The following is a 23708-nucleotide window of genomic DNA, read 5'->3' on the forward strand; positions in this document are numbered from 1 at the left end:
GCGCGGAAGTGAGCCGCTCTGCGCCGCGGGAGACCCAGCTCTGTGGCGTCCCGCCCAGGAACGAACCAAGCGGGCGGCCGTGTGGGGGGGGTCAAAGCGGGGAACGGCAGCGGACACTCCACCATCGGCGCCGCACCGCGGCCGGAAACGGCACCGATGGTCACAAAAATAAGTAAAAGAGGTGTAGAGTGAGGAAACACGGCTACCGCAGCAAGAGGCGCCGCCGCTCCAGTATGATGGTGTGTCCTAACCCCCCTACGCAGATGGACTGCTCCACTTCCCGCATCCCTTGGTCAGATGGTCGGGCCCGGGCGGTGAGTGCGGCCGGACCGGGGGGGAACGGGACCCGGGGAAACGCGACGGGGAACGGGGCCCTGGGTGAGGGCGGCTGGGGGCCGAGGGGGCCCGGGGCTCTCTGGGGGAAATGGGACGTGAGGCGGCCCGTACCGAGACCCCTGGGCCCTGTGGGGTATTGGGGGTCAGTACCAGACCCCTGGTCCCTGTGGGGTATTGGGGTGTCAGTACCGGACTCCTGGTCCTGGTGGGGTATTAGGGGCTCAGTACCGGTCCCCTGGTCCCTGTGGGGTATTGGGGGCTCAGTACCGGTCCCCTGGTCCCTGTGGGGTATTGGGGGGTCAGTACCGGTCCCCTGGTCCCTGTGGGGTATTGGGGGGTCAGTACCGGTCCCCTGGTCCCTGTGGGGTGTTGGGGGTCAGTACCAGACCCCTGGTCCTGGTGGGGTTTTGGGGGTCAGTACCGGTCCCCTGGTCCCTGTGGGGTATTGGGGGGGTCAGTACCGGACCCCTGGTCCCTGTGGGGTGTTGGGGGGGTCAGTACCGGACCTCTGGTCCCTGTGGGGTATTGGGGTGTCAGTACCGGACCCCTGGTCCCTGTGGGGTGTTGGGGGGGTCAGTACCGAACCTCTGGTCCCTGTGGGGTATTGGGGGGTCAGTACCGGACCCCTGGTCCCTGTGGGGTATTAGGGGGTCAGTACCGGACCCCTGGTCCCTGTGGGGTATTGGGGGTCAGTACCGGTCCCCTGGTCCCTGTAGGGTGTTGGGGGTCAGTACCGGACCCCTGGTCCCTGTGGGGTATTGAGGGGGTCAGTACCGGACCCCTGGTCCCTGTGGGGTATTGGAGATCAGTACCGGACCCCTGGTCCCTGTGGGGTATTGGGGTGTCAGTACCGGACCCCTGGTCCCTGTGGGGTATTTAGGGGGTCAGTACCGGTCCCCTGGTCCCTGTGGGGTGTTGGGAGGGTCAGTACCGGACCCCTGGTCCCTGTGGGGTGTTGGGGGTCAGTACCGGACCCCTGGTCCCTGTGGGGTATTGGGGGTTAGTACCGGACCCTTGCTCCCTGTGGGGTATTGGGGTGTCAGTACCGGACCCCTGGTCCCTGTGGGGTATTAGGGGGTCAGTACCGGACCCCTGGTCCTGGTGGGGTGTTGGGGGGTCAGTACGGGACCCCTGGTCCCTGTGGGGTATTGGTGGTCAGTACCGGTCCCCTGGTCCCTGTGGGGTATTGGGGGGGTCAGTACCGGACCCCTGGTCCCTGTGGGGTGTTGGGGGGGTCAGTACCGGACCCCTGGTCCCTGTGGGGTATTGGGGGGTCAGTACCAGACCCCTGGTCCCTGTGGGGTGGGGAGGGCACACGCTGGGACACTTAGGTCCCTATGGGGAATAAAGGGGTTGGCAGAGGGGCTGTGACCCGAGACTGTTGCCCAAGCAGGGGCACCAACAACCCTTCCCCAACACCCTTCTTTCCCCGCAGGACCCGCCGTCGTGCCCCGCCCGGAGCCGCCCCCACCATGAACTGCCGTGCGGAGGTGCTGGAGGTGTCGGTGGAGGGCCGGCAGGTGGAGGAGGCCATGCTGGCCGTGCTCCACACCATCCTGCTGCACCGCAGCACCGGCAAGTTCCACTACAAGAAGGAGGGCACCTACTCCATCGGCACCGTGGGCACCCAGGACGTGGACTGCGACTTCATCGACTTCGCCTACGTCCGCGTCTCCTCCGAGGAGCTGGACCGGGCCCTCCGCAAGGCCGTGGGGGAGTTCAAGGTAAGGGAGCCCCGTGCGGGGCTTAAAAACTGTGGGGCTGCGTCCTGTCCTCGCCTGAGGGAGGAAGGTCAGGCCCTGGCCCCACGCTCTCTCGGCAGGACGCGCTGCGCAGCTCGGGCAGCGACGGCATGGGGCAGATCTCCCTGGAGTTCTACCAGAAGAAGAAGTCACGCTGGCCCTTCTCGGACGAGTGCATCCCCTGGGAGCTGTGGACCATCAAGGTGAACGTGGTAAACCTGGCTAACGAGCAGGAGCGGCAGATCTGCCGGGAGAAGGTGGGCGAGAAGCTCTGCGAGAAGATCATCAACATCGTGGAGGTGATGAACCGCCACGAGTACCTACCCAAGATGCCCACCCAGTCGGAGGTGGACAACGTCTTCGACACCAGCCTGAAGGACGTGCAGCCCTACCTGTACAAGATCTCCTACCAGATCACGGACTCCCTGGGCACCTCGGTCACCACCACCATGCGCCGCCTCATCAAGGACACGCTGGCTCTGTAGGGTGTCACCGCAGTGAGTTCACTGCAGTGGCACTTTCCAGCACAGCTCTTTGGGATGGTGTTTCTGCTCAGATCCCTCCTCTCCAAAAAGCCTCGTGCGTGGAGCTGAACTCGGCCTGGTCTGTAATTGGGGGGTGCTACTGGTTTGGGGCGCTCGCCCAGCCTGGGGAACCGGCTTGGTGGCTCCCAGCGTGGCTGAGGGTGACGAGTCGTTGGGGTGAGAGCTGCAGGTCGGTGACACCTGGCAGAACGACGCTGGGGACGGACACAGCGCGGGGTGGTGGCATCTGAGCCTTGCATGGACCTTGTCACTTGTCACCGCCTGCCCCCCCAGGTGCCACCCCTGTCCCTGGGGCTGAGCCGCTTGCCCGCGGGGCTGGGAGCCGAGCTCACCCCCTCCTCTGGGGCAAAAATAAAGTAGTTCTGCTTTTGTGGGGAGTCTGATCCCATCCTGGCTGTTGATGGGGCCAGTGTCTGCGGGGTGAGAGGGAAAGGGGTGCGAGGGCTGAACTGGGGTGTGGGGACAGGCTAGGATGGGCCATGGGACCCTGATACCCCAATGGGGTGACCCCAGCTGCCCCCGAGTCCCCCAGGGGAGGGGATGGGGTGATCCCCCCTCCCTGCAGGATGCTGTGCCCCTCCCCAGCAGCAAAGGGGGGGCAAAGCCGCTTCCCCTGCCCAGCGAGGGCACCCGCAGGGCACCCGCAGAGCGAGGGGGGCGGCGGGGGCGGCTGAGATGGTCCCTGACATCACTTAAACCCTCCCCGGCTGTCACCAATGTGCCACCGCCCCGCACGCCCGCACTCCGCAGCGGGAGGAGTAGGAGGAGGAGGAGGAGGAGATGAACGGCAGCGCGCAGGCCGGTGCCCGGGGCGGGGATGTGGGGGTGGCCGCCCAAATCGCCGTGGTGCTGGTGCTCGGCCTCGCCGTCACCTTCGCCCTCTTCTTCCTCGGCTGCCACCTGCTGCTGCAGGCCGAGGGTTTGGCGGCCGCCCCGGCGCAGGGCGAGCGGCGCCCGTCCCGCGAGGCCGAGGGGGATGCCCAGGGGACAGAGGGACCCTAGAACCCGGCGGACAGACGGACAGACGGATGGATGGACGGACAGCAGCATCTTTGTCCGCAGCGTCTTCAGTGGCACTTGGGGACGGAGCAGGACAGCGCTGGGGACAGCGGATTAAAAGGCAACGGGGCCGGGGGGGCTGGATGCGGTGCTGGGTGCGGCGGTGCTGGTAATCCACCCCGCCCACCCTGAAAGGGGATTAGGGGAAACTTTTATTCCCTGTTTTGGGGCTAATCCGGGGTGGGGGGGGAACTGGGGTCACATCCTGCCCCCCTGAACCTCCTGTGCCCCCCAGCGCGCTGAAGGGAAGGGATGGGGTGACCCTGATGTTCCCGCATCCCTCCCCAGCACCAAGGTGGGGGCAAAGCCAGGGCCAGCCCCTGTCCCCCAAATCCCCTGCCCCCTCCTGCACCCCCAAAAACTGCTCTGGGCCCCCCCCAGCTGCCAGCACTGGGGTGAACTGGGGGTGGTGATGTGGAGGGGCTTCCCCCCCCTCAACAAAGCGGGTGCCCCCTTAATCCCCCAGCTTTACTAATGCAGCTGCAAAGCTCGGCTTAAGGGGCTGCTCCCTGCGCGTGGATGTGCCCCCCCTCCCGCTCCAGGACATGGGGGGGCTCCCCGGACGCCTGGGTCCCCTCTGCACCTCCCCCCAATGCAAGCAGCAGCCGTGTAAAAGACTCCATATATTTCACATGTACAAAAAGTCACTGGGGAGGGGCGGGGGCGGGGGGCACCATCCTGCACCCCCCACCCCGCTCTGGCTTTGGTCCCTTTTGATTTTGGCAATTAGTGTTCACATCAGTGGTCAAAGTGACGAGCGCCGGGTTGTTGGGGTCCCCGCGGTGGGACGGGGACTCTGTGGTGGTGACACCCCCCGCCCCCAGGGACCCCTATGGGGAGGGGACACCACAGGGCTCAGCCCCCGCCGCAGCCACAGGATTTGGCCTCGGGTTCCCCCCACGGGGATATGGTGACACGAGCGAGGCCGGTGACACCAGATGTCCCTGCACGGTGCTGGCGGGGACGGAGCCCCCGAGGACCTGCACGGCAGAGTGGGGTGAGGAGGGGAAACTGAGGCAGCATGAGCTCCCCCCGCACAGGCCGTCCCGGGTCCTCACCCTCGCTCAGCTGCAGGCGGGTCCGGCTGCCGCTGCGGGACAGAGGGACAAAGGGACAGTGTCAGGGGCCCTGGCCTGGGGACACGCAGGTGACCCCAGCGGGGCCACGGGAGCGCACGCACCACACTGGGAGCCAGTATGGCGCTGGGATCCTGCACTGGGATCCAGGATAGGATCCTGCACTGGGATCCAGTATTGCACTGGGATCCAGTATTGCGCTGGGATCCTGCACTGGGACCCAGGATAGGATCCTGCACTGGGATCCAGTATTGCACTGGGACCCCACGCTGGGATCCAGTATTGCGCTGGGATCCTGCACTGGGATCCAGTATTGCACTGGGACCTCACGCTGGGATCCAGTATTGCACTGGGATCCTGCACTGGGATCCAGGATAGGATCCTGCACTGGGATCCAGTATTGCACTGGGACCCCACGCTGGGATCCAGTATTGCACTGGGATCCTGCACTGGGACCCAGGATAGGATCCTGCACTGGGATCCACTATTGCACTGGGACCTCACGCTGGGATCCAGTATTGCACTGGGATCCTGCACTGGGATCCAGGATAGAATCCTGCACTGGGATCCAGTATTGCACTTGGACCCCACGCTGGGATCCAGTATTGCGCTGGGATCCTGCACTGGGACCCAGGATAGGATCCTGCACTGGGATCCAGTATTGCACTGGGACCTCACACTGGGATCCAGTATTGCACTGGGATCCTGCACTGGGGTCCAGGATAGGATCCTGCACTGGGATCCAGTATTGCACTGGAACCCCACGCTGGGAGCCAGTATTGCACTTGGACCCCTCACTGCGATCCAATATTGCACTGGGATCCAGTATTGCACTGGGATCCTGCTCTGGTATCCAGTATTGCACTGGGACCCCTCACTGTAATCCAGTATTACACTGGGATCCAGTATTGCACTGGGATCCTGCTCTGGGATCCAGTATTGCTCTGGGGCCCCTCACTGGGATCCAATATTGCACTGAGACCCCTCACTGGGATCCAGTATTGCACTGGGACCTTGCACTGGGACCTTGCACTGGGACCTTGCACTGGGAACCAGTATTGCACCAAGATCCTGTGCCGGCACCCAGTATTGCACTGGGATCCCACTCTGGGATCCAGTATTGCACTGGGACCCCACACTGCAGCAAAGATCCCCAGTTGTTGGTAACTTGGTCTTGCAGCAGGACCCTCACTGGGACCCAGCCTTGCACTGGGATCTGGTGCCAAGATCCTCTGCTGGGATCCGGTATTGCGCTGGGACCCTGTGCTGGGACCCCGCTCTGCATCAAAGACCCCGTACTGGAAACCCCGTCCTGCACTGGGATCCTGGGCCAAGACCCAACACTGCACCAGGATCCAGTGCGGGGATCCTGTTCCAGAGCTCTGCGCTGGGTCCCAGTACTGCACTGGGATCCTGTGCCAGAACCAGCCTTGCATCGGGATCCAGTGCTGGGATCCTGTGCTTGGACCTGGCCTTGCACTGGGATCCAGTCCTGGGATCCTGTGCTTGGACCCAGCCTTCCACTGGGATCCAGTGCTGGGATCCAGTGCTGGGACCCAGCCTTGCACTGGGATCCAGTCCTGGGATCCAGTGTTGGGAGCCGGTCTTGCACTGGGATCCAGTCCTGGGATCCAATGTTGGGAGCCGGCCTTGCACTGGGATCCAGTGCTGGGATCCGGTGTTGGGACCCGGTCTTGCACTGGGATCCAGTGCTGGGATCCAGTGTTGGGACCCAGCCTTGCACTGGGATCCAGTGCTGGGATCCAGTGTTGGCACCCAGCCTTGCACTGGGATCCCGTCCTGGGATACGGTGTTGGGACCCGGCCTTGCACTGGGATCCAGTCCTGGGATACGGTGTTGGGACCCAGCCTTGCGCTGGGATCCAGTGCTGGGATCCAGTGCTGGGATCCAGTGTTGGGCCCAGGCTCCCACACCGAGGGGCTGGGGGGGGTTCTGGGCACCCCAGGGTGACGGCATGCGGGGGTGGGGGGCGTGCAGGAGGGGGCATGCGGGGCCAGGGGATCCAGGGGCGCCCAGGGGGATCCGCGGGATCCAGGGGATCCAGGGCCGGGCATGCTGTGGTACCTGGGGCTAACAGCTGGACTCGTCGTGGTGGGACGGGTCGCAGAAGAAGCGGGAGCCCCGCTTGGCCGTGCGGGCCGTGAAGGGGACGCTCTTCAGCGCTGCGGGGGGCACGGGCAGGGGGACAGGGACACGTCAGCCCCCGCACGCCGGAGGGACCCAGGCGTCCTGGCCGGGGAGGGCGGCGGGGGCCGTACCGGTGATGATGTCCTCAATGGTGCCGTCCTTGCCCTCGTAGACGGGCCGATGGTCCTTGGCCTGGCGCCGGCGCAGCTCCGCGATCAGCTCCTGCTGCTGCCACTTGTTGCGCTGCGGGGGAGGCGCGGGGGTGCCAGGCTGGGGACACGGGTGTCCCCTCCGCGTGCCCCCCGCCGCGTGCCCACCCGTGCTCACCTTCTCCTGCTTCTTGGCCTCCTGCGCCAGCAGCTTCTCCCGCATCACCTCCTCCTGCTTCTTCCGCGCCTCGTTCTCCTGCTCCGCGTCCTGCCGGGGCGAGCGGGGCGGTGGGACCCGGTCCCGCGGTGTCACCAACCCCCCCCCGGCCTGTCCCCTCCCGGCCCCGTCTCACCTTGTAGCAGCGGATGAACCGGACAAAGACCGGGAAGAAGACGGATGGGGGCGTCATCTTGGGGCTCTCACCGAAATACCGCACCACCGCGGTGTAGGCGTCCTGGGGAGGGGGACGGGGTGGTCACCGATGGGCGGCAAGAGCCGTGCAATGCAAGACGCGCACGAGGAGTGTGCAAGGCACGGTGTGCATGGCAAGGTGTGCAAGAGGAGCACACAGAGCAAGAGCTGCACAAGGAGTGTGCAAGGCAAGGTGTGCATGGCAAGGTGTGCAAGAGGAGCACACAAAGCAAGAGATGCACAAGGAGTGTGCAAAGCAAGGCATGGACAAGAGCTGTGTAAAGCAAGCTGTGCACGAGGAGCGTGCAAAGCAAGGTGTGTATGGCAGCTGTGCACGAGCAGCGTGCCAAGCATTGGCAAGAGCTGTGCAAAGCAAGCTGTGCACAAGGAGCATGCAAAGTAAGGTGTGTGTGACAAGGATTGTGCAAAGCAAGGCATGGACAAGAGCAGTGCAAAGCAAGGTGTGCACGAGCAGCGCGCAAAGCAACGCACGGACAAGGACTGTGCAATGCAAAATGTGCACGACAAGTGTGCAAAGCAAGGCACGGACAAGGAATGTGCCATGCAAAATGTGCACAAGGAGTGTGCAAAGCAAGGCATGGACGAGCTGTGCAATGCAAAATGTGCACGTGGAGTGTGCAAAGCAAGGCATGGACAAGAGCTGTGCAATGCAAAATGTGCACGAGGAGCATGCAAAGCAAGGTGTGCATGACAATGTGTGCATGACAAGGAATGGAAGAGGAGTGTGCAAAGCAAGGCATGGACAAGAGCAGTGCAATGCAAAATGTTCACAAGGAGTGTGCAAAGCAAGGCATGGACAAGAGCAGTGCAAAGCAAGCTGTGCACAGGGAGCGTGCAAAGCAAGGTGTGTATGAGCAGCGTGTAAAGCAAGGCATGGACAAGGACTGTGCAATGCAAGATGTACACAAGGAGTGTGCAAAGCAAGGTGTGCATGACAAGGAATGCAAGAGGAGCATGCAAAGCAAGGCATGGACAAGAGCTGTGTCATGCAAAATGTGCATGAGGAGTGTGCAAAGCAAGGTGTGCATGACAAGGAATGCAAAAGGAGCATACAAAGCAAGGCATGGACAAGGAATGTGCAAAGCAAGGCAAGGACAAGAGCTGTGTCATGCAAAATGTGCATGAGGAGTGTGCAAAGCAAGGTGTGCATGACAAGGAATGCAAGAGGAGTGTGCAAAGCAAGGCATGGACAAGAGCAGTGCAAAACAAGCTGTGCACAGGGAGCTTGCAAAGCAAGGTGTGCATGAGCAGTGTGCAAAGCAAGGCATGGACAAGGACTGTGCAATGCAAGATGTGCACAAGGAGTGTGCAAAGCAAGGTGTGCATGACAAGGAATGCAAAAGGAGTGTGCAAAGCAAGGCATGGACAAGGAAATGTGCAAAGCAAGGCAAGGACAAGAGCTGTGTAATGCAAAATGTGCATGAGGAGTGTGCAAAGCAAGGTGTGCATGACAAGGAATGCAAGAGGAGCATGCAAAGCAAGGCATGGACAAGGAATGTGCAAAGCAAGGCAAGGACAAGAGCTGTGTAATGCAAAATGTGCATGAGGAGTGTGCAAAGCAAGGTGTGCATGACAAGGAATGCAAGAGGAGTGTGCAAAGCAAGGCATGGACAAGAGCAGTGCAAAACAAGCTGTGCACAGGGAGCTTGCAAAGCAAGGTGTGCATGAGCAGTGTGCAAAGCAAGGCATGGACAAGGACTGTGCAATGCAAGATGTGCACAAGGAGTGTGCAAAGCAAGGTGTGCATGACAAGGAATGCAAGAGGAGTGTGCAAAGCAAGGCATGGACAAGAGCAGTGCAATGCAAGATGCACACAAGGAGTGTGCAAAGCAAGGTGTGCATGACAAGGAATGCAAAAGGAGCATACAAAGCAAGGCATGGACAAGGAATGTGCAAAGCAAGGCAAGGACAAGAGCTGTGTCATGCAAAATGTGCATGAGGAGTGTGCAAAGCAAGGTGTGCATGACAAGGAATGCAAGAGGAGTGTGCAAAGCAAGGCATGGACAAGAGCAGTGCAAAACAAGCAGTGCAAAACAAGCTGTGCACAGGGAGCGTGCAAAGCAAGGTGTGCATGAGCAGCGTGCAAAGCAAGGCATGGACAAGGACTGTGCAATGCAAGATGTACACAAAGCAAGGTGTGCATGACAAGGAATGCAAAAGGAGCATACAAAGCAAGGCATGGACAAGGAATGTGCAAAGCAAGGCAAGGACAAGAGCTGTGTCATGCAAAATGTGCATGAGGAGTGTGCAAAGCAAGGTGTGCATGACAAGGAATGCAAGAGGAGTGTGCAAAGCAAGGCATGGACAAGAGCAGTGCAAAACAAGCAGTGCAAAACAAGCTGTGCACAGGGAGCGTGCAAAGCAAGGTGTGCATGAGCAGCGTGCAAAGCAAGGCATGGACAAGGAATGTGCAAAGCAAGGCAAGGACAAGAGCTGTGTAATGCAAAATGTGCATGAGGAGTGTGCAAAGCAAGGTGTGCATGACAAGGAATGCAAGAGGAGTGTGCAAAGCAAGGCATGGACAAGAGCAGTGCAAAACAAGCTGTGCACAGGGAGCTTGCAAAGCAAGGTGTGCATGAGCAGTGTGCAAAGCAAGGCATGGACAAGGACTGTGCAATGCAAGATGTGCACAAGGAGTGTGCAAAGCAAGGTGTGCATGACAAGGAATGCAAGAGGAGTGTGCAAAGCAAGGCATGGACAAGAGCAGTGCAATGCAAGATGCACACAAGGAGTGTGCAAAGCAAGGTGTGCATGACAAGGAATGCAAAAGGAGCATACAAAGCAAGGCATGGACAAGGAATGTGCAAAGCAAGGCAAGGACAAGAGCTGTGTCATGCAAAATGTGCATGAGGAGTGTGCAAAGCAAGGTGTGCATGACAAGGAATGCAAGAGGAGTGTGCAAAGCAAGGCATGGACAAGAGCAGTGCAAAACAAGCAGTGCAAAACAAGCTGTGCACAGGGAGCGTGCAAAGCAAGGTGTGCATGAGCAGCGTGCAAAGCAAGGCATGGACAAGGACTGTGCAATGCAAGATGTACACAAAGCAAGGTGTGCATGACAAGGAATGCAAAAGGAGCATGCAAAGCAAGGCATGGACAAGGAATGTGCAAAGCAAGGCATGGACAAGAGCAGTGCAAAACAAGCTGTGCACAAGGAGCGTGCAAAGCACGGCGTGCACGCCCAGGCGTGTGCGAGGCATGGCCGCCCCGCAGCGCTCACCTCGGCTGTCCGTGCGTCCTTCTGCAGCCGCTCCAGCTTGCCCTCGCTGGCGGCCAGGAAGGCGCGCAGGACGCCGCTCTCGTGCAGCCCGCACTCGCGCCGCAGCAGCTCCATCCCGCGGCCCAGCTCCTTCACGTCCAGCAGCACGTTCTCCAGGGACACTGTAGGGACATGGGGACAGCTCAGGGGACCCGCGGCCCTGGGGGAAGAGGCGAGTTGGGGGTGCAGGGATGGGGGAGGCACCTGCAGCCGCCTTCTCCACAAAGTGCAGCTCCTGCCAGAAGGTCGCCAGCTCCGGGTACTTCTCCCGCACCGTGAGCGCGATGAAATGCAGCAGCGTCATCTTCCTGTCTGTCGACTTGGTGTCCAGGAGCTGTGGGGTGATTGGAGGGGGTGTCAGGGCTGTGGGGTGGGATGCCGGGGCCCACGCGGTCCCAGGGAGCCGGGCAGGGGGTCCCACCAGGTCCAGGCTCTGCAGTTTGAAGCCGTAGACGGCGCCGCGTTTGCTGCTGTTCATGTAGTTGCCCAGCGCCAAGATGATCTGTGGGGGAAAAGCAGCAGGGATGGGGGTCAGGGAAGACCCCCACAGGATCCCCCGGCAGGGAGGGAGCGTAGGAGCCTACTGGTCCCCAGCTGGTCCCCACGTCCCCTGGTCCCCCCCGTGCTCACCTCCAACATGCGCTTCAGCTTCTGGGATGACTTGACGGAGGCCGAGGCCGCGATGATGGCGTTGAGTTGCTGCAGGGGGACGGAATCACAGAAGCGTTTGGCTGGGAAAAGCCCCTCAGGATCATGGAGTCCAACCACAACCCACCCCTGGCGCTGCCCCATGTCCTGAGAACATCATCTCCATGTCCAGCCCTCCAGGGATGGCGACTCCAGCACTGCCCTGGGCAGCCTGTTCAATGCCCCACAGCCCTTTGGGGAAGAAATTGTTCCCCAGATCCAACCTCAACCTCCCCTGGTGCAACTTGAGGCTGTTTCATCTCATCCTGTCACTTGCTACTCAACCCCCTCCAATGTGAACCCAATGGGTGGTCCAGCCAGGGTGAGGGGCCCAGGCACCCCCGCTGGTGCACCCCCCCGCCCCGGCTCCGTACCGGCGTCAGCATCTGGAGGTTCTCAGCGAAGTTGCCCAGGAAGGCCATGATGGCCATGCGCTGCGGCAGCCGCTCCACCTTGCTGAACTGCAGCATGAACCGGTCCTCGTCCGCCAGCTCCTCCAGCGGCTTGCGCTCCCGCTCGTACTGCCGCAGCGCCTTGGCCTCCGCCTCCGTGGGCAGGAACCGCATCAGGCACTCCACGAAGTCCACCGGCAGCGTCGCCAGGTCGAACCTGCCCCGCGCCCGGCACCGTCGGGGACCGGCACCCCAACCAGAGCCCCTGCACCCTCCCTGGGCATCCTGAACCCAACCAGAGCCCCTGCACCCTCCCTGGGTACCCTGCACCCCAACCAGCTCCCTGCACCCTGCCTGGGCACCCTGCACCCAAACAGAGCCCCTGCACCCCAAACAGCTCCCTGTACCCTGCCTGGGCACCCTGCACCCCAACCAGAGCCCCTGCACCCCAACCAGCTCCCTGCACCCTGCCTGGGCACCCTGCACCCCAACCAGAGCCCCTGCACCCCAAACAGCTCCCTGCACCCTGCCTGGGCATCCTGCACCCAACCAGAGCCCCTGCACCCCAACCAGAGCCCCTGCACCCTGCCTGGGCACCCTGCACCCCAACCAGAGCCCCTGCACCCCAACCAGCTCCCTGCACCCTGCCTGGGCATCCTGCACCCAACCAGAGCCCCTGCACCCCAACCAGAGCCCCTGCACCCTGCCTGGGCACCCTGCACCCCAACCAGAGCCCCTGCACCCCAACCAGAGCCCCTGCACCCTGCCTGGGCATCCTGCACCCAACCAGAGCCTCTGCACCCCAACCAGAGCCCCTGCACCCTGCCTGGGCATCCTGCACCCAACCAGAGCCCCTGCACCCTGCCTGGGTATCCTGCACCAAACCAGCTCCCTGCACCCTGCCTGGGCATCCTGCATCCCAACCATAGCCCATGCACCCCAACCAGAGCCCCTGCACTCTCCCTGGGTACCCTGCACCCCAACCAGCTCCCTGTACCCTGCCTGGGCACCCTGCACCCCAACCAGAGCCCCTGCACCCCAACCAGAGCCCCTGCACCCTGCCTGGGCATCCTGCACCCAACCAGAGCCCCTGCACCCTGCCTGGGCACCCTGCACCCCAACCAGAGCCCCTGTACCCTCCCTGGGTACCCTGCACCCCAACCAGCTCCCTGCACCCTGCCTGGGCACCCTGCACCCCAACCAGAGCCCCTGCACCCCAACCAGAGCCCCTGCACCCTGCCTGGGCACCCTGCACCCCAACCAGCTCCCTGCACCCTGCCTGGGCATCCTGAACCCAACCAGAGCCCCTGCACCCCAACCAGAGCCCCTGCACCCCAACCAGAGCCCCTGCACCCTGCCTGGGCATCCTGCACCCAAACAGAGCCCCTGCACCCCAACCAGCCCCCTGCACCCTGCCTGGGCACCTTGCACCCCAACCAGCCCCCTGCACCCTGTCTGTTCCCCCTCCACCCCAACTAGACACCTCACACCCTGTCTGGTCCCCCTGCACCCCAACCAGCCCCCTGCACCCTGCCTGGGCACCCTCCATCCCAACCAGCCCCCTTGTATCCTACCGTCCCCCCTGCACCCTTTCCAACCCTCCACACCCCAACCAGCCCTGCACCCTTGAGCCCTGCCGGGCCCCCCAGCACCCCCATACGTGTGGATGGCTCTGCAGATCTCCTCGGCGCTGCGGCCCGCCTTGCGCAGGGTGATGGCCAGGTTCTTGGCGCGGTTGGCCTCCAGCAGCGTCACCTTGCTGGCCGCCTTCTGCGACGCCTTGTTCTTGGCACAGACGAGGTCAAGGGCAGGACCCTGCGCCTTCGTCTTGAAGAGCTCCTCGAAGCGCTCCAGGTCCAGGTCCTGGCGGGACGAGGTGGGCGGCTCAGGGGTGGCAGTGGTGTCACCATCCCGGTGCTCGGGCCGAGCCCGCGCTCACCTCCAGCACCCGCTCGTCGTCCAGCTCGCTGAACACCGTCCCGCTGATCTGGTTGGGTTTCAACGCCGTCCAGTTGAAGACAGGCAGGCGGAACTTGGTCTTGATGGGCTTCTTGATCCGGATGGCTGCCGGCGGGCAGGACCCGGCTCAGCCTCCGCCGGGGCCGGGGGACGTGGGCTCTGCCCGCCCTGAGCCACCCGGTCCCTGTGCTGTCACCGTCCCCTGTGCCGCTCCATCCCCTTGCCATGGTCGCTGCACCCATCCCTTGGCCATCGCGATCCCAACCCCCTGCTCCCTTCAAACCTCCCTCTGTCCCCACCATCCGTGCACTGTCCCTGTCCCCACGGTCCCCGCACCGTCCCCACGGTCCCCGTGCCCACCTACCCGAGAGCCCCACGGTGAGGGCGATGGAGGGTGAAGCCCCGGGCAGCGGGGGGGCCGGGGGGCACTTGCCTGCGAAGGGAGGGGGGGGTGAGATCATGCTGGGACAGCCCCATCCTGGGGACCCCCCAGCCTCAGGAGTGGCCCAGCACTGGGGACACCCAAGATTTGGAGCCACCCCCCCATTCTGGGGATGCCCCAGCTCTGGGGACAGCCCAGCTCGGGGGTGTCCCAGTTTTGGGGATGCTCACCTGGGAGCGGGGGTGCAGGGGGTGGCAGGGGGGGCGGCGGGGGGGGCGGGGGGGGCGCAGGCTCCGCGGGGGGGGGGACCCGCGGGGGCTCCTCCGGGGGCTCGGGCTCTGGCTGGGGAGGGGGCTCGGCGCCCGGCACGGGGGGCGGCTCGGAGCCGTAGCGGCGGCGGAAAGCCTCGTCCTTCTCCTTGATCATCCGCCGCAGCGTGTGCACTTGGTGGCTCGTGTGCTCGTAGGTCTCCTGGGGACAGCGAGCGTCAGGCCGGGGCGGGGACAGGACCCTGCCCCGCTCCCCACGGCCCCCACGCACCTTCACCGCCTCCAGCTCCTTCTCCCGCTGCAGCAGCTGCTTCTCCAGCTCCGCCACCCGCATCATGTTCTCGTTCTCCAGGTCCAGCAGCTTCTCCGTCAGCTGCAGGGGGGACACGGCTGTGACAGCAGCTCGGGGACCCCTCCCGCTGATGTCTGGGACCCCCTCGCTCACGTACGTGGGACAGATGCTCCTCCAGCTCCTCCACCTTCTCCAGGGCCACGTTCTTGGTCTCGGCGTCCTCCAGCAGCCCCCCCACGTCGAAGACGTTGTCCAGGTACGCTTGGATCTGCACCTGCAGCTTCTCGCTCTCCGTGTGCCTCGACTTCTGTGGCATCGGGGCGGTGTCAGGGATGGGGGGGGTCCTTGGGGCGACCCCCCCAGCCCCACGACCCCCCCGGACCTGCAGGAACTCCTCCAGCCCCAGCTTGGTGAACTCGTACTGCAGATGGACGCGGAAGTTCATGTCCTCCACCGAGTGCACCACGATGTTGATGAACTGCATGCAGGCCACCTGCGGGCAGGGCTGGCGTCACCCAGAGCCCCCCTGTCACCACGGGGACCCCCCCCGAGCCCCGCAGCGGGGGTCCCACCATGAAGTCGATGCTGCTGTCCTCGTTGCGGAAATAGTCCATGAGGCGCTCGAAGCGATGCTTCTCCTTGCACACCTGGGCGGGCAGTGGACACGGGGTTCACCCGGACTGGTCCCCCCATCACTGTCCCCAGATCCCCTGGGCTCCCAGTCCCCTCAGCCCAGTGTCCCCGTCCCAGCCTGATCCTGTCCCCCACAGTGTCCCCACACCAGCCTGACCCTGTTCCCATCCCAGTCTGACCCTGTCCCCTCCGTGTCCCCAGTCCCAGCCTGATCCTGTCCCCATTTCAGCTTGATCCCGTCCCCGCAGTGTCCCAGTGTCCCCATCCCAGCCTGATCCTGTGCCCCCAGTGTCCCCATACCAGCCTGAGCCTGTCCCCCCAGAGTCCCAGTGTACCCTTTCCAGCCTGATCCTGTCCCATCAGTGTCCCCATCCCAGCCTGATCCTGTTCCATCAGTGTCCCCATCCCAGCCTGATCCCATCCCCCCAGTGTCCCAGTGTCCCCATCTCAGCCTGATCCCCTCCCCGCAGTGTCCCAGTGTCCCCATCCCAACCTGATCCCATCCCCCCAGTGCCCCAGTCCCAGTGTCCCCATCCCAGCCTGATCCCATCCCCCCAGTGTCCCACTGTTCCCATCCCAGCCTGATCCTGTCCCCCCAGTGTCCCAGTGTCCCCATCCCAGCCTGATCCTGTGCCCCACAGTGTCCCAGTGTTCCCATCCCAGCCTGATCCTGTCCCCATCTCAGCTTGATCCCATCCCCCCAGTGTCCCAGTGTCCCCGTCCCAGCCTGATCCTGTGCCCCACAGTGTCCCCACACCAGCCTGACCCTGTTCCCATCCCATTCTGACCCTGTCCCCTCAGTGTCCCCATCCCAGCCTGCTCCTGTGTCCACAGTGTCCCATTGTCCCAATCCCAGCCTGATCCTGTCCCGCCAGTGTCCTAGTGTCCCCATCCCAACCTGATCCTGTCCCATCAGTGTCCCAGTGTTCCCATCCCAGCCTGATCCTGTCCCCCCAGTGTCCCAGTGTCCCCATCCCAACCTGATCCTGTCCCATCAGTGTCCCCATCCCAGTCTGATCTTGTGCCCCCAGTGTCCCAGTGTCCCCATCCCAGCCTGATCCTGTGCCCTCAATGTCCCAGTGTCCCCATTCCAGCTTGATCCTGTGCCCCCAGTGTCCCCATCCCAGCCTGATCCCATCCCCCCAGTGTCCCAGTGTCCCCATCCCAACCTGATCCTGTGCCCTCAGTGTCCCAGTGTCCCCATCCCAGCCTGATCCCGTCCCCCCAGTGTCCCAGTGTCCCCATCCCAACCTGATCCTGTGCCCCCAGTGTCCCCATCCCAACCTGATCCTGTCCCATCAGTGTCCCCATCCCAGCCTGATCCCATCCCCCCAGTGCCTCAGTGTCCCCATTCCAACCTGATCCTGTCCCATCAGTGTCCCCATCCCAGCCTGATCCTGTGCCCGCAATGTCCCAGTGTCCCCACCCCAGCCTGCTCCTGTCCCCCCCGCGTCCCCATCCCACCCCGCACCTCCTTGAAGTTGTCAAAGGCCGCCAGGATGATCTCGTGGCCGCCGCGCACCAAGCAGACGGCCGCCAGCAGCTCCAGCACCAGCGCCTTTGTCCTGCGGCACAGCAGCACCGGCACCGTCACCCCCGGTGGCACCGCGACCCCCCCGCCACTGCCAGACCCCCCCTTACCTGGGGTTCTTGTTATTGAGGCTCAGGGCAATCTCATTGACCGCGTGGGGGTGGGACATGACCAGGTTGAAGCCATACTGCGGGGACAGGGCAGGGACGGTGTCAGCGGTGCCGGCACGGCGGCGGCAGCGTCCCCCCCGCACCGTGGGACGGCGCTACCTGGTAGTTCATGATGGCCCGGAGACACATGATGCAGAGGTGGACGTCGTCCTTCTGGCTCACCAGGCGCGAGTTCTTCAGCGCCCTGCGGCTCGGCAGCGTGCCGTAGCTGGGGGGACACGCGGTGCCGGTGAGCGGGACCCCGCACCGCCGGTGCCGCACCGCCAGCGCTCGCCCGGGCGGGAACCGGACCCGCAGGTGGGGACCGGGGTGGGGACAGCGTGGGGACAGCGGGGGTTTTGGAGGGGCAGAGGCAGAGAGAAGCGGCTGGAGGGCAAGAGGGACAGAGGCTGGCGGAGACGCGGAGCGGAGCCGCCGCGCCGGCCACGGGCAGCCGGTACTTACCCGGCGGGCGAGCGGCGAGGCGGGCACGGAGGAGAGAGAGAGAGAGCAGCCAGAGAGGGGGGGCCCGGCCCTGGAAGCAGAACGGGGCGCGTTACCCCAGGGCGCGGGCAGAGCCAGAGCGGGGCGAGCAGAGGCAGCGCGGCCGCGGCGGGCGCGGGGCGGGCAGGATGGGGCCGGCAGCGCTGAGCTGCTGTGGGCGGGCAGGGCACGGCACGGCGGGCAGGAGGGGACACGGCGCGCGAGGCAGCGCGGGATGCAGCCACGGCACAGCCACGGCACAGCCCAGCATGGCCACGGCACGGCCACGGCACGGCCGCAGCGTTGGCAAGGCACAGCCACGGCACAGCCACGGCACAGCCACAGCACAGCCAAGGCACAGCTGCACCGTGGGCAAGGCGCAGCCTGGTGCTCGCGGCGCAGCGGAGGCAGAGCCGGCACACAGGATGTGGCGTGTGATACAGACACAATGGTGCACGGCACAGGACGGTGCGCGGTACAGAGCGCACTACAGGTGGGATGGTGCACGGCACAGTACACACCATGGCAGGGTGGTGCTTGGAATGGCATGCACCACAACCAGCATGGTTTATGGCACAGGGCAGGATGGTCCGTGGCCTGGTGCACATCATGGGCAGGATTGTGCGCGGCACAGGGCACACCTGGTCTGGCACACACCATGGCAGGATGGTGCTTGGCGTGCCACACACCGCAAGTGGGATGGCTTATGGCACAGGGCACAGCGGCACTATATACACCACAGGCAGGATTGTGCACGGCACAGGGCACACCAGGCCTGGCACACACCACAGCAGGATGGTGCAGGGCCCAGCACACCCCATGGCAGGACGGTGCTTGGCGTGCCACACACCACAAGCGGGATGGTTTATGGCACAGGGCACAATGGCACAACATACACCACAGGCAGGACTGTGCGCGGCGCACGGCACGCTGGCACGGCACACACCACAGCTGGACGGTGCTCAGCACGACACGCAGCAAGCAGCAGCGCCGTGGCCAGCGGAGCCGGCTGAACGGGGCGGCCGCTGTGCACGGCGTCCCCTGCGGCCGCTGGCACGGCGGGTACGTACCGGAGCGCGGTCTGGCGGGCGGAGCGGGCCAGGCTGCTGGCGAAGGGGGCGGGCAGGGCGCTGGGGTGCTGCAGATCCTCGATGGACCTGCTCCAGGCGCGCAGCTTCTCCAGCGCGCCGTCCTCACCACCTTCCAGGCCCTCCAGGTCCAACCTGGGTGGGACACGCGCGCGGGGTGGCGGGGGCGCACGCGGCTTCGGCACGGAGCGGCGCAGCCACCGCGGCAAGCGCTGAAGCGGGCGGCAGCGGCGGCGCAGGGAGGGGAGCGAGGGGTGGCCCTGGGACCCCCGGCCCAGGTGGGCAGGAGGGGCTCGAACATCCCGTGTCCCTCGGGACCCCACGGCAGGTGCGTCCCCGTGTGCCGTTGACGATAAGGGGCGAGCGGTATCGGCCATCACAGAGGGCACCGGGACCCTCTGCATCCCCAGTGCCCCACAGCAGCCCAGGGACCCCCCAAACCCCACAGACCCCCCGCACCCAGGGACCTCCCACACTCCAGAGACCACCCAGCACCCGATGGACCCTCAGCACCGCAGGGACCCCCTGCACCCCACTCACATGACAGCGCACTGGGCAAAGGACAAGTAGTTCACCAGCACATCCAGCCCCTTGTTCTCGTCGTTGAGGAACTCACGCACCCACCTACAGCACCCAGCACCCGTCAGGGCCTGCAGGAGCTGGGGACACCCCCACGGCGTGATCCCCCCACCATGGGGACCTGGTGCGGGGACTGGGAGGGGGCGGCAGGGGCAGCGCGGGGCTGCAGTGGCGGTTGCAGCCCCTCTGCTATCGGTTGTGCCAGCGCCGGTGCCGCTTTATCTGCCGGCTGCAGGGTGGGGAGGGCGGGAAGCTGTGCTGGGTGCTGGGGCTGTTCCCCCCCAGCCCTGGGCACCCTGCGGGGGGGCGTCAGGGTGCCCTGGCCCCCTGGGAGCGGATGAGGGTGCAGGTGTGAGGTGCTGCACAAGGAGCCTGGCTGAGATGTGCAGGGGGTGCAAGGGATGTGTGTGCGCATGGGGATGGAGGCACAGGGGTGTGTGTGCACGGGCATGGGGGCACAGGGGTGTGTGTGCATGGGGGGGTGCACAGGGGTGTGTGCGCATGGGCATGGGGGCACAGGGGTGTGTGTGTGCATGGGGGGGTGCACAGGGGTGTGTGTGCATAGGCATGGGGGCACAGGGGTGTGTGTATGGGGGTACCCATTGTGGGGGGGTGTGTATGGCAGAGGGGCACAGGGTTGCATGAGATGGGCACGTGCATGGGGGGGTCTGCACATGGCGGGGACACACACGGGGACACTGTGTGGGGGGCTGCACCCAGGAGCACTGTGAGCATGGGGGGTGCACCCACGGCCTGGGCGTCCTGCCCGCACCCCTGCCCGCACCCCTGCCCGCACCCCTGCCCGCGGCTGAGTCCGGCAGCAGCGGGAGCCGGGGGGGCCACGGCCGCCCCTTTCCTGCCGGCGCCAGCCCCTCGCCCCAGCCCGTTTCCTGTCTCCGGTCGCTGCTATTTTCAGGCCGTGATCGGGGAAAAGCCGAACGGCGCGGCCACGGCACAGCTCGGCACGTGTGCGAGCCGCCCCGAGCACACGGCCATGGAGCTGGGTGCCCACAGTGACGTCCCCACTGTCCCCAGTAGCGTCCCCGTCCCCTTGGCCAGCCCGAGTGCATCACACCAGAGCGATGAGCCGCCGGTGCGGGTGCTGGTGCTGAGCCCCACGGTGCTGGGAGGAGCCGAGCAGGACCCATGCGTGCCGCTTCACACAGGGTGTCGCCGCGGGGTGTCACCGCGGCCCATCTGCCCGCGGCATCCGCCCTTGGGACCCGCTCGCCGGCAGCGCTGGCCCGCGGCACAGCCAGGGCAGGAACCGGCACAGTTCCTGCAGCGCCTCCAGCTTCCCCTGCAGCTGCAGCGGGGCTGGTCTGGGACCCCCCCTGGACCTTGGGACCACCCCCTGGACCCTGGGACCCCCCCGGAACCCCACAAACAACCCCTGGGACCCCACAAACAACCCCCGGGACCCCACAAACAACCCCAGGGACCCCGCGCTCACCCGATGTGGTTGGTCCTCAGGCTGATCTCCAGCTCGCGCAGGACCTTGGTCGACTCCTGCACCCTCCGCCTGAACTTCTGGGGACAAAGCGGGTGCTGAACTGTGCCCCCCCATGGCCCCCACCCCCTGGTCCCCCCAGCACCCCAGCCCCTCACCTTCCGCGTCACCCCTGGCTCCAGGAAGCTCCGCAGCTTCTGGATGTAGGTGTGGGGGGGGCTCTTCACCTGGAACCGCTCCTGGGGGGACACGGGGGTGGTGACATCGCACGGCAGCGCAGCCCCCGACTCAGCCCCCCCGTGACACCCCGGTCCCACACCTGGTCGCAGATGAGGTCCCACTTCTTCTCGTTGTCGTACTGGCGCAGCAGCCGGGCCTTGTCGGGGGGCAGGTTCATGGAGCTCTGGAGGCAGAGTGGGACTGTCACCCCAGGGGACACGGGGACACTGGGACACTCCCCATCCCGGGGGCACCCAGACCCACAGCGCACCCACGGTCCCCCCTGAGGGACACTGTGGGGGGGGCACTGGTGCCACACATGTGACACGGGGACAGCAGTGCCACCATCGCCACGTGCCAGTCGCCGGCAGCACCAAATCTCGCCAGCGCCGACCCATCCTTCCTGTCTGCACCCGCTTCCTCGCCGGCAAACCGCAGCCTCCGCTCCACGACCGCGGCGCTTGCCGGGGCGCTGGGCATCGTCATGGCGGAGCGTGGGGAACGCTGGGGCAAGATGTGGCCTGGGACACCGGTGTCACCAAGGACACCAACGGGGTGCCGGGATGGAAACTGGGGATGCTGGGTGGCTGTGGGCTTGAGGCTGCCCTGGTGGGCAATGCCGCCCCGGCGAGGCGGCTGCGGTGCAGCGCCCTTAGCAGGATACGACCATCGCCGCAGCGGGGAGGTGCCGACGTTCCACCCGCCCCGCGGCAGCTAAAATTATCCCTCCCCTGGTCATCCCGGTCCCACGGAGCCGCAGGAAACAGGGGCAGAGCCTGGGCGAGGCTGGGCACCCTGCGGGGGGGCGCAGCGGGGGGGACAGTCCCATGGGAGCAGGGATGTCACCACCAGGACGGGGTGTCACCAAAATTGCCACGGCCATGGGGATGTTGCCCCCCCCGCTCCCCATGGGGCCGCAGTTCTTTGGACACGATGGCAAAGTCCCGGGGATGGAGGAGCGTGGGGGGGACGTGGAGCCCCCGTGCAGGGGCGGGGGGCACTGGGGGGGCTGTGAAGCGCAGCCGCCCTCATTCCCGCCGCTCGGCTTCCTGCCTTTGTGGCGGGAGCGCGGCCGCTCCGGGCCGGGCATTTCCTCCGCCACCGCCCCGCACCGGGACCCCCTCCCGCTGCCCCGGGACTCAGCGCCCGCAGGGAACGGGGGCGAGCGCGGCTGGAGCGCACCCTGGGATTGGGGGACACTTGGGGACAAATCCTGCCCGTTTGGGGGTCACTGGCCTCATCATATGATGAAGTATTTTCCTCCGCCGGGGTGGGGATTTTGGGGGTGGCGGCACCGGGGTTCCCCCGGTGCCGCCACCCCCAAAATCCCCACCCCGGCGTTGGTGTCACCCAGCAGGATGTGTCCCCCCCCGCCACCCGCCCCGCATGGGATGCGGGGACGGTCAACATCCCCGCGGGCGGGCGCCACTCGCCGCTGGGGACACAATCCCACGCCGGGGGTGCAAGTGCCCCCCCGGTGCCCCCCATTTCGGGTTCCCAAAGCCCCGTGGGGCCACGCTCGGCATTTCCTGCCCGGCCGCGGCTTCCGCTGGCTACGGCCACCACCGGGACAGCTGTGCCGTGGTGTCCCTGGTGTCACCTGGCCGTGGTGCCCCCCCAAAACAAAGCCAGCGCCGCGCTGGCACCGTGGATGTACCACCCCAGCCATGGGGACACCGTGTGACAAGCCAGCGGCTGGTGGGTCACGGTGGCCCCCACGGCATTGGGGGTCCCGATGGTGCCGGGATCACGGGGGATGGGGGGGTGAGGCCACCGCTGAGCCATGTCCCGGTAACCGGGTGGCACCGCAGCTTTGGTGAGAGCTGCGGTGCGGCCACCGCCCCGGCTGTCACAGCGGAGCGGGGACACACAGCGCCCGTGCCGACGGGGACACCGCACCCACGGGGACCCGTGTGCCACCCCCGAGGGGACTTTCCCCGATCGAAAAGTCCCGGGGCCGACGGGACCCCCCACGGTGGCACCGGGAGCCGCGTCATCCCCCGAGGCTGTCCCGGGACGGGCTTCCCCCGGGGCTGCTCCCAGCCCCGCAGCCACTGCCCATCCCCGCGGGCAGCGGCGCTCCCTGGCCGCCCCCGGTTTCTCCGGCCGCCGGTGCCGTCCCCGCGGTCCCCGCCCGCCCGTAGCCGGACGCCGGGGGGGGGAACGCGGCGGCGGGGCGCGTCCGGCCCGGGAGGTCGCAGCGTAGGGGTCCGGAGAGGGAGCGAGCGGGAGGGCGCAGCGGGACCCGGAGGGAGCGGAGCGGGAGCAGGGAAGGAGCGCGGGGGAAGCGTCCCGGGGGGCGCCCCGGGAAGCGGAGGAGCGCGGCGGGCGGGGCCGGGGTCGGTCTCTCACCAGCACCAGGGCGAAGCGCTCCTCCAGCTCGCAGGGCTCCGGCATCGGCATCTTGCCCGGGGCGAGGAGCCCGGGCCCCGCCGGGCCCGCCGCCGCTCCCGGGCCCCGGGGCAGCGCCTCCCCGTCCGCGCTCTCCACGTTCCCCATCCCCGGCCCAGGCACCGGGGGGCGGCGGAGGAGGCACAAGCCCGTCGCGTCCGGCCGCCGCTGCCGCCTCCCGGGCCCGCCCGGCCCCGCCCCGCCCCGCCCCGCCGGGCTGCCCGCGGTGCCGCGGCGGAGCCGCCAGGGGGCGCCCAAGGGCGGACGGACGGCGGCGCCACCGGGGGGCGCCCAAAGGCAGGAGAGAGCCCCAGGTGCCGATTGGCCCGACCACGGCCACGACAGCCAATGAGCGTCGCGCTTCTATGCGGGGGAGGAGGTGCCTGGCCAACGGCAGCGCTCGGGTGCGGCCGGCCGCCAATGGGCGGTGGCAGCGGTTCGCCCCGCCCCTCCTCGAGTG

The 23708-nt window shown here is 65.7% G+C and overlaps 2 protein-coding genes across 3 annotated transcripts; one reads left to right on the forward strand and one right to left on the reverse strand.

Moving 5' to 3' along the window:
- Positions 1-244: 244 nt before the first annotated feature.
- Positions 245-3000, forward strand: ATG101 (autophagy related 101). 2 transcript variants are annotated; one of them, XM_080360429.1, is made up of 3 exons: positions 245-314; positions 1772-2060; positions 2159-3000. In XM_080360429.1, exons 1-3 carry the CDS (start codon positions 298-300, stop codon positions 2561-2563), a joined length of 711 nt encoding a protein of 236 aa, XP_080216555.1. In that variant the 5' UTR covers positions 245-297; the 3' UTR covers positions 2564-3000. The 2 variants fall into 2 exon arrangements, with proteins under 2 accessions (XP_080216555.1, XP_080216556.1); XM_080360430.1 differs by lacking the exon at positions 245-314 and adding an exon at positions 330-378.
- Positions 3001-6849: 3849 nt separating this feature from the next.
- On the reverse strand, positions 6850-23356 carry FMNL3 (formin like 3; the record flags this gene model as incomplete). The annotated part of the gene is made up of 25 exons (XM_080360576.1): positions 6850-6941; positions 7038-7149; positions 7234-7323; positions 7409-7510; positions 10706-10866; positions 10949-11078; positions 11166-11246; positions 11375-11443; positions 11806-12040; positions 13484-13686; positions 13763-13887; positions 14147-14215; positions 14395-14635; positions 14705-14806; positions 14883-15218; positions 15298-15372; positions 16830-16923; positions 17000-17076; positions 17159-17267; positions 18592-18744; positions 19150-19233; positions 20642-20718; positions 20797-20877; positions 20958-21041; positions 23210-23356. The coding sequence occupies 25 exons, from the start codon at positions 23354-23356 to the stop codon at positions 6850-6852; spliced, it is 3129 nt and encodes a 1042-aa protein (XP_080216702.1).
- Between the last annotated feature and the right edge of the window lie 352 nt (positions 23357-23708).

Source organism: Nesoenas mayeri, assembly GCF_963082525.1.
Source record: "Nesoenas mayeri genome assembly, chromosome: 28".
NCBI classification, from domain to species: Eukaryota; Metazoa; Chordata; class Aves; order Columbiformes; family Columbidae; genus Nesoenas; species Nesoenas mayeri.